Below are 10472 nucleotides of genomic sequence, written 5' to 3' on the forward strand. Positions count from 1 at the left end.
GAAGAGGGATGTATGTAGATAGAGTGTTCAGGGAAGACCATTCTGAAGCAGGATTTCTACACGAGACCCCCAAAGTAGAAAATCACTTATTCATACATCAGGGCAAAGGTTCTTGGATAAAATCAAAACCAACATATTTGAAAAAGGAAAAAGGAAAAAACAAAAAACAAACAAACAAACAAAAAAAACAACAAAAAAAAAGCTGCTGCACCAGGAGCATGGGGCAAGATGGAGAATGATAGGGAACGAAGTTAGAATTAGTTCGCCCAGGTAAGTCTTGCGTCCTTGGAGAGGTGTTCAGAATATATTCCACGTTAAAAGAGAAAGTATCAGAGGCTTTTCAGAGATCTTATCTGAATAGTGTTTGATTTGACGTCTGATTGTAACTGCTCAGTGGATAATGCATGTGTGTATGTGATCAGGTGGAGGAAAGGTGGAAGCAGGTAGACCGGTTAATAGGCAATTCCAGCAGGGCGCGGTGGCTCACGCATGTAATCCCAGGACTTTGGGAGGCCGAGGCAGACAGATCACGAGGTCAGAGATCAAGACCATGCTGGCTAACATAGTGAACCCCTGTCTCTACTAAAATAAAAAAAAATTAGCCGGGCGTGGTGGCACGTGCCTATAGTCCGGCTACTCGGGAGGCTGAAGCAGGAAAATCACTTGAACCCGGGAGGTGGAGGTTGCAGTGAGCCGAGCTGGCGCCGCTGCACTCCAGCAGGGCGACAGTGTGAGACTTCGCAAAAAAAAAAAAGGAGGCTCTTTCTCCATTTCTGTTAGGAATAACAATAGCTAGAGTTGGCTAGATGCAGTGGAGCAGGTTAGAAGTATTAGGATTTGGCGGTATATTTTGTGAAGTAGATCAAACGACAATTGGTGATGAATTGATTGTGTGCTGGCATAAAAGAGATGAAAAACTGTAAATGTCGCATTTGAACTGCCCATTAAGTCATGGATAGCATAGTTCATTAACATGTTGTTTACCATAGGTTAAACACAGATGCTTTACTGTTTTGTGACAAAAACATTCTTGACTACAAAATATGCTTGTTCAGGAAAAAAACCTATTACATTCAAAACCAATACTAACATCATCCTATAGTAGTTGTATAATTGGACTCCAGACTAGGCTGAATGATTGCCATTTCAGTCCTCCCTAGCATAGTTTTCATTCAGACCTTATCACCATTAGTCTAAATTATCTATTTTATTTATTGAATTATCAATGTTATTTCAATATAAATTAAGTCCAAGGAAAAACCATCACAAACAAATCAATGTAGTGAGATGAATACTCTGAATACAACAGAATGAAATAGTCTTTGGAAAAGAAAGAAAATTTTTGTAGATTTCACTGATTTCTGCATCAGTATCTGAAAGAAGAAAATAACATATTAGTTTAGTATAATAAAATGACCAAATGACTCCCACTTAAAGCACAATTATTTTTCTTGATTTATGATTTCAATGTTATTTTAAAAAGACTGTATTGAATGATTTTCTACAAATTCATGCTACAAATAAAATACACTTTTAAGAGACTCATCTTGTTTTCTTTTGTCTTCTTGAAGATATTATGCATTCTTGCAATAATTATGTGTACCTGTAACAATTAATAATGCATTCTCATAACAATTCATTTAAAAATGTAATATGAATTCAATGTTATAATTTATTTGACTGCCTGTATACATTACACAGGATGTTTTCTGTGTGGGTGCTGGTTTCAGATCAACACTATCTCCTGATATCAAATGATGTGAAGTTCCTTCTCTGCCTTAATAGACTTTTCCCAAGAGGTAGTATTTGTTTTCCTTTACCTGTTGTGAATTGGGTAATTTATATGGCAAAATACTAAATATAAATGACTACAGAATGTATGAAACTATTATGTGTATCTAATATCTTGAACTAACTCACTAGCCAATTGTTCATTTTACATAAAAGTAAAATAAATGAAAACCAAACAATATAGCAATAGTTAGGGTTTAACTAAAAATGGGTATCTTTTAGTTTCTTTGGCAATGGCTGCTGTAAAGAGGTACCAACAACAACAATAACTACCATCACATTTGCTTTTCAATTCTACTTTAGCTAATGATGTCACATCAGAAATAACTTTGATTTAGCTGACAGTCAAAGCCTTGTCATTTACCTTTCTAGTAAACATTAAAATTGGAACATCTTTGAGAAGGGATGAAAGATGAGAACCTGAAATTAAGATGGCCAGATTTCTTGCTTATCCCCTGATCAGATGACTAAGACACAGTGAGTCCAGTTGAGCTGTTTGTTTGTGCCTTTGGGTGGTGCAATGTGGGGACAGGGAGACTTCAGGTCTAAATTGTCTGTTTTCTAAAACAGTAGTTCTTAATATGGGGTAGGATGGTGGCTGAAGGGTTAGCATACAGAACAATCTGTGAGAACGTAAACAATGCCTCTTTCCATGTAGAGTCCTACCCTCTTCTCCCATGTTAAAGGTTTTTACCTATATTAACTACTGTTAATTTAGAATCTTCAAGTCATAATCAATTTGGATCAATTTAAGGAGGAATTCGCTAGTTGTTCAAAAGTAGCCTGAGTTCCTTACACAGACATGAGTTAATAGTTTGAAAGTTTTTGAGGCATAAACAACCAGTGTTTCTCTAAGCTCCACTTTCTCATTTTCATGTAGTAAAAAACATAATACATTCCAAGGTAGCTTCTGATTATGAGATTTAACCTCTTTATCTGTAATTTCTAAATTATATTATCACATATGACTTACAGAAATGAACCCATGGTACTCTTCTAGAGAATTTCACTGATTTGCCTAGAAAACATAAAAAAAGATCTTTTCATAAACAAGCAAATAATCAAGTGTACTTTATTTCATAGTATTGGGCTCATCTTTTCTAAATAATCTTTCTTCTCTAAGAAGTTGTGTTCTGCTGATCTCTTCTTAACATGTTTAAAATATTCTATACTGCTACTAGATTTAGCTTTCTGAAACAGAGAACCGGTTGAATTACTCCTCTCAGTGAAGGTCTCTAATAAATTGCTTTGGCTACAGGATAAAGTCCAAAGTATTGAGTAGTGTTTCCAAGGTCCCTTCTTATCAGGTTCTATTTCTTTTTATCTTCACTTTCTATCATTTCCTTCTACTCTCATGTGAACCCTGAGCTACAGGTATATATATATACAGTATCCATAATACCCCAGCAGATGGAAAGTGCTTGTGTCAAATCTACTGAATGAACATGTTTAATATGTGAAGCCTTGGAGAACAAGCCTCGCTCATCATACCTTTCTAGAGAAGCTGCAAACACCATTGAATGTAACCCGCTGGTGAATATCTTAAAAGAAAAAGAGTTCTTATCTCCCAGGAAACAAGTACTAGAGCTTTCCAAGTGGTGACAATGTGCTGCATAAATAATTCATTGGTGGATTTAAACTTCCATTTGTTTTTAGCCTCTTGCCAGGGTTCAGAATATCTTCTATGTATTTCAGATTCATGGTTTCCCTTTGATAAAATAGTCTAATTCCTTGGGTCATATCTGCTAAAATTTAGGGACTAGGTGCTTCTTAAATTTTATTTTGTCTGAGAACAATTGTTTTTCTAAAAGTTTAGTAAACTTTGCTAAAGTTCAAGATGAATAATAGAAACTGCATTTACTCTCTTGCTCAAAACAAAAGTAATGTGCAAACATGAGAAGAAAAATGAAAAGGAACAATTTTTCAATATCTAACTATCAGGCTGTGTAAAACAGTGATCACTAAGAGACAGGAAGCAAGGTAGTTGTTCTCTATGATTGTCCTACCATACTGCCTGGAGTGAGTTTCCACAGCTTGGTGCAAGAGAAAACACACACACACACACACACACACACAGAGAGAGAGAGAGAGAGAGAAAGACAGAGAGAGAGAGTGTGTGTCCCAGCAGATTCTCTGAGTTAAGTAGATGGAGCTGGGACTCCAGGAAGGTCAAGATAGCTGACATTTACAGGCAGAGTATCTGATGGGAAAACAGGGCACAAAGATGTAGATGCAAAGATCTAGATATCGTGTGTTCTCACTTATAAATGGGAGCTAAGCATTGAGCACACATGTACATAAATATAGGAACAATGAACACTGTGGCCTACTAGAAGGTGGTGGTTAGGGCTGGGTTATGAAACTACCTCTTGGCTAGCGTGCTCACTACCATGGAGAAGGGATTCATTCTCTAAACCTCTGCATCACACCATATCCCCATGTAACAAATCTGCATATGTACCCCATGTAACCCCTGTATCTAAATTAAAAGTTGATTTTTTTTTTAAAAGAGGATACCCTTACATTTCAACTGAGTATTGATTAATTATATGAAGATACTACCTGAGGTCAGGTAGAGAACTACCTGAAAGGACAGAATAGAACAACAATTGGTACTCACATGGGGCAGGAAAAAGTTCTTCATCCCACCAGTCAGAGTGAAAAACCACAAAATTCACAGGACATAAGTTTGAGCACTCAGAATGGTTTGATCTCAATAAAGGAAAAATTAGCCTTGCATAAAAACATTTATCTGTTCCTGTTTAATAAAGTGTAAAAGCATACTAACTTAATAGCATTTCCAGAATAAAACTCATGAATATGTATGTCCATACACACACATATGTGTATACTACATATACACATTATGTACACACGGTGTATGTTATAGATCTAATAATATGTGTGTACAATGTATACATGGCCCCAGGAGGAGGAGGGTATGTAGATACATATACATGTGCATGTGTGTGCGTAAAGATATGTTAAAAAACTTAATGCTTTCCCCTAATATTAGGAACAGAGCAGGGATGTCCATCTAATCACTTTTATTTGACATTGTACTGGATGTTTAAGCCATTATAGAATGCAATAAGTAAATAAATGCTTCCAGTTTGGAAGCTAAAATCTGTTTAACAGATGAATGGGTACATAAATTATGGTGTATCTGTATAATAAAATAATAATCTGCAAAGAACCAAACTGTTAGTAAATACAACTTCACAGATAAATCTCTAAAAGTGAATGATGTCTGACACAAGAGTACATACAATATTATTCCACTTACATACAATTCTAGAAAATGCAAACCAATTTGTTGTGACAAAACACAGTCCAGAGATGGGAGGATGGGGAATGTGGGTTTACAGAGAAACAGGAGGAAACTTTTGACTGTGGTACATACATTCCCCATCCTAGTAATTCTTTTCATGAGTGTGTACATATGTCAAAACATATCTAAGTATACACTTTCAATATGTGTAGTTTGTGGTATGTCAATTGTATCTCAATAAAGCTGTTCAAAATATCTAAGTTGATATAGGTTTGCTTGGGGAGTGTTTTTTTTTTTTTTTTTTTTTTTCCACTTCTACAAATCTCATTTATCATACGTTATAGTGGTAAGATATAAGCAACCTACCTGGTGAAGAGAGGGAGAAGGGTGAGGTTCTGGGGCAGCAGGCTTGGCTGTAGCAGGCTCAGCTGGTGAAGGTGAATCTGCAGCGGGCTCAGCTCCAACAGGCGCCTCTGCAGCAGGCTCCGCTCCAACAGGCGCATCTGCAGCAGGTTTGGCTCCAACAGGTGCATCTGCAGCAGTCTCGGCTCCAACAGGTGCCTCTGCAGCAGTCTCAGCTGCAACAGGTGCCTCTGCAGCAGTCTCGGCTACAACAGGTGCCTCTGCAGTGGGCTCAGCTCCAATAAGTGCCTCTGCAGCGGGCTCAGCTCCAATAAGTGCCTCTGCAGCAGGCTCAGCTGCAACAGGGGCCTCTGCAGCAGGATCAGCTGCTACAGGTGTGGCTGTAGGAGGTGCAGCTGCAGCAGGCTTAGCTGCAATAGGTGGGGAAGCGGGTGCTGCAGGTGCTGAAAAAATCCTTGAAGGAGGGACAAAGGGGAAATCCCTAGGAGGGAGCGGAGGAACATTCAACCGAGTAGCTAAGGAAAAACCAGGGATGTGATAGACATAGCGGAATCCAGGAGAAGTTAGAATCCAGGGATACGGAGGTAACCGGGTGTCAGTGTAAGTATTCCCAGGGTAATTGGGGACTGTATTCACTGGGGAATAGTAAAGAGGAGGTGGCAAATTCCGTATGCCATAAGGAATATTCAGAGATGGATGAAGTGGGTGATGATAGTCATTGTAATCCTAAAGGAGAAACAAAGAAGTCAAAGTTGATTGTTTGTATTTGTCCTGTCTATATATTACTTACGGTACAACTGTGATGATATATAATAAGTAATGATATTTTGAAAGAATTCCAATCTCTTCTCTTTCTTAAAGCTAGTGTACTTCCATGTTTTTGAAGTAAGAAGTAATAATCTCTTAAGAAAATTGAATAAACTCCAACTGAAGAGGAAATATTTTATGTTTAAGCAAATAAGAGTGTTATAGTCCACAGAATATGCTAACCTAGGCCAGGACAAAGATAGAAGGAAAGCACTCGCACTTTTAGGATTGATCGAGGATTATGAGATTAGTAGCTCCAGGCCTTCTCTGCACCCTCCATTGTCTTTCCCACTGCCCTCAGCACTCTCTGGGTCTCTAAAGTGTCCATGGAAGCCTCTGGTTCATTATTCCTCTTCCAGGTGTCCCATATTCCAGACTTATCTTTCGCAACTTCCTACCTCTCTTTATCAATGCTTCCCTTCCTTTAATACTGTGCATCTTAAGTTTTCATTAAGAGGGTCAGCAGATTGGGAGGCTGAGGCAGGAGGATCACGAGGTCAAGAGATCGAGGCCAGACCATCCTGGCCAACATGGTGAAACTCTGTCTCTACTAAAAATACAATAAAAGTGACTGGGTGTGGTGGCAGGCACCTGTAGTCCCAGCTACTCGGGAGGCAGAAACAGGAGAATTGCTTGAACCTGGGAGCCAGAGGGTGCAGTGAGCTGAGATCAGGCCACTGCACTCCAGTCTGGCAACAGAGCGAGACTCTCTCTTAAAAAAAATAATAAATAAATAAAAATAAAAATAAATAAATAAATGAGACGGTGAGCAGACTGGATGTAGATGTTGTTAATGTTATTGTATATAATATTATTATTATATATATTATTATTATATATAGTAATATACAATACTGAGAAGTTTCCCAATAAATGTAGGTTTTTCCTCAGGGTCTTTGAGATATTTTAAGGTTTTTCTTGATGGAAGTTCTATGATTTATTTTTTAAAGTATAAAATAAGTACCTTCTCTGTGCCGTCTCTGTGCTAGGTATTGGGATCCTACATACTGGAAAAACAGTCAAGGTTTCTTTCTTCTTATGTCTGGGATGCTACATTCCCCAGCCAGTCAAGCGTCTTCATTAACATTTAATTTTTTTCTAATTTTAGGTAGGTTTTCTGAATTACTAAGTTAAATTTTTCTCACGAATCATATTGCCAGAGACCCTTGAGGTATGATATACATACATAATTAATGTATGTATGTCCCCAGGTGTTCATAGAGGCAAATATCAATTATTTGTATTGTGGATAATAGAACCCTAGAATCTGCAGATTTAAATATTAACTCATAAGAAATTCAAAATAAGATCTAACAGTTTCTATTTTAAAACACTATTTTCAAAAGATTTCCACTCCTTTGTTATATGTCTGATCATTGTTGGTCAAAAGTGTGCACATCACAGATTATGTCTCTTGGGCTTTCTTTGCTAGAGTGTCATGTTGATTTATGGCATACTTGTGGATGGGTATAAGTGTAATTTTCTTAGTACTCTTCCATTACCAGAAATTGAGGCACAAGTAACAAAGAACTGAAAAAAAATCTAACGTCAGTTAATCAGTATGTGCTTTGGTCTCATAGGGATAATTTATGGGTATTTCCTGCAGAGAAATCATCTAACTCATTGGGATACACTCGTCCTGCTAGTGGTTCACACCTGAATATATGGCTGGCCCACTACTTCATGCTTTCTTTTGCTCTAACCCTTCATGCAGACAGAGCATCTCCAGATTCATCACCAAGTTTGTTCAAGTAAACTTAGGACATATCGATAATGTATTTTAGAGGCATGAGGGGAAAACCTTGTCATAGCAAAAATTTTCTTACGCTGCAAATGGAGTGCACTTAATGCTTCTGCTCATTAAAAAGACTAAAGACCTTTTGCTAAATATGTTGAGCACAAACACATTCCATAAAATTTTCTATCAAATCAGAAGAGTTTAATAGCACTATTATTTTAAGAGCAATAGCAGTCATTAAATTTCATTGTAAAGGAATCAGAGAGTTTTAAAATGTAAAATGTATTTTAAGATAAAAACAAATATACTCGCATGTAAAGAAAAACAAAGTTTTACCTCATCATTGAAGGGGAACCGTCTCTAAAAGAAAGGAAAATATATTTTAATGTGGTTATGTATTTGAAAACATCTGTACCCACATTTCCATATTGCTGAAAAATTTGCAAAGTTTAACAATACTTATAGTTAATTTTCTTGACATTTGAGTCACTGGTATGAATGTTTTTAATAATCATCATCATTATCATTATATGATTTTGACTTAAACAATTTCCTCAGGGAGTTTTACTTTGGCTGGATGGATTTTGGTTTGTAATATTCAACATGTACATAAATCTTTATTATCTGAAAGATCATTCAGCTCTCATTCATATATCTGATTTTGCTATTCACTTTTTATCTCCCAGGTTTTGTCCGTAGAGAGAGAGAGAGAGAGTGTGTGTGTGTGTGTGTGTGTGTGTATGTGTGTGTATGTGCATCTGTGTGGTAAAGAGTGGTCTTTGCGCCGGGCACGGTGGCTCATGCCTGTAAACCCAGCACTTTGGGAGGCCAACGAGGGCAGATCACAATGTCAGGAAATGGAGACCATCCTGGCTTACAAGGTGAAACTCCGTCTCTACTAAAAATACAAAAAATTAGCTGGGCTACTTGGGAGGCTGAGGCAGGAGAATGGCGTGAACCCTAAGGCTGAGTTTGCAGTGAGCCGAGATCGCGCCACTGCACTCCAGCTTGGGCGATAGAGCAGAACTCCGTCTCAAAAAAAAAAAAAAAAAAAAAAAAGAGTGGTCTTTGCCACTCATCACAGTACCAGAAGGACCATATATCCATTTGGTTTCCAATGAAGCTTCAATATGGTTTGTGAATTGACCACAGATTATGAACTACAGAATAAAAATAAAAAGCAGTACAGGAAAATCATCATTTGTTATTTTAATAATTGGAGCTTAATTTATCAATTTTAGGGAACAAAAACAATAGTTTAACATTTGGACGGCATGGTAATAACATCAATAGTAAATAGTATCATGTAGCAGTCGAGTTTCTACCATACCCGAGGTACTCTGCTAAGCACTTTATATAATTATCTTATAAAATCTTTAAAACAATTTTATGGTGTAGGTGTTATTATTTTCTCCATTTTAAAAAAAAGATAATATTTAGCATATTCACTGGCTAGGATTAAGAATTTGCATCAGATTTCTCTTACACTAGAATTTCATCTACTTACATTACACTGAAGGCCGTTACATTGCACTATATTACTTTACATTCCACTAAAGGTATGATGTGCATTTACTTCTATTCCATCAAGTATCCCTAATGTCTATACATAAATACCTCCAGCAATGGCACTTCACAGCCATAGGAAGCCCAATCCAGCATTCTATAATTTGAAGAGATAAAGTCTGTTAAGATAATCTACATGGGATCCTGCTTTTCTATAATTTTTCTGCCTCCAGCCTCCTACATTTCTGAACTCACCTCCTTTCCTTGCTGTTTATTTTCAGATATTACAACTTTATTATTTTAATTTCTAAATTTTCCTTTGAAAAGTCTGACACTACAAACCTCATGTCCATCTATGTCTCTTTGCTGCTTTATTATAAACATTATAGTAACTTTATCATATGCACAAATCCCTATCAACAATTATCTAATGGTTATACAATTGTTACAATTTTAGAAGTCCATTTACTTACCTTCCTTGCAAAAGCAACACATACAATGCAGGCCCAAAGGAGAAGCTTCATTTTGATTGACCCTATGAATATTAATATTATAAATTTATTGTTTTAGAAAATATGCACTATATTTTAAAATTATATTTTTCTTCTTTTAGAGAGAAACAAAAGAATACATTGCTTTTCTAGTCTGTCTAGGAAGACCCTTAACAGAATAGTTGGCCCTGCTATTTAACTACTGTCTGTATGACTTAACATGAATACCACTAAAGCCAAAATACATATATATATATTAGCAGATACCGTTCAACAGTTAATTGACTTCTAACTAAAATGTCTGAAAGTAAATGTCAACTCATTTAGCTCCCCAGGACACATTTTGCAATTAATTTATCTTGGAGATCTCACCAGGAAATAAAATTGCTTAAATGTCACCATTCTATGGGTGCTTCTTCATATTTTGTTTTTATGAATTCAGTGGGAGATTGGTATCACCTACTTAGAAAAATATGTAATCTTAAACTTGATCATAATTTTTTTT

The 10472-nt window shown here is 36.6% G+C and overlaps 1 protein-coding gene across 1 annotated transcript; it reads right to left on the reverse strand.

Annotated features, from left to right (window-relative positions):
- Positions 1-322: 322 nt before the first annotated feature.
- On the reverse strand, positions 323-10188 carry PRR27 (proline rich 27). The gene is made up of 6 exons (XM_025386169.1): positions 9950-10188; positions 8307-8330; positions 5744-6151; positions 5429-5605; positions 2765-2809; positions 323-1373 (listed from the first exon to the last, which is right to left on the reverse strand). The coding sequence occupies exons 1-5, from the start codon at positions 9998-10000 to the stop codon at positions 2798-2800; spliced, it is 672 nt and encodes a 223-aa protein (XP_025241954.1). The 5' UTR covers positions 10001-10188; the 3' UTR covers positions 323-1373; positions 2765-2797.
- Between the last annotated feature and the right edge of the window lie 284 nt (positions 10189-10472).

The sequence above is a fragment of the Theropithecus gelada genome, chromosome 5, assembly GCF_003255815.1.
Source record: "Theropithecus gelada isolate Dixy chromosome 5, Tgel_1.0, whole genome shotgun sequence".
NCBI classification, from domain to species: Eukaryota; Metazoa; Chordata; class Mammalia; order Primates; family Cercopithecidae; genus Theropithecus; species Theropithecus gelada.

Bases quoted from the DNA above. Each gene is read 5' to 3' on its own strand.
- PRR27 (XM_025386169.1), bottom strand. From the start codon at position 10,000: ATGAAGCTTCTCCTTTGGGCCTGCATTGTATGTGTTGCTTTTGCAAGG. The intron at 6,152-8,306 runs GTAAAACTTTGT...TTTCTCCTTTAG, and splicing joins GGTTCCCCTTCAATGATGAG to GATTACAATGACTATCATCA. The intron at 5,606-5,743 runs GCACTTATTGGA...GTTGGAGCCGAG, and splicing joins CAGCTGAGCCTGCTGCAGAG to ACTGCTGCAGATGCACCTGT.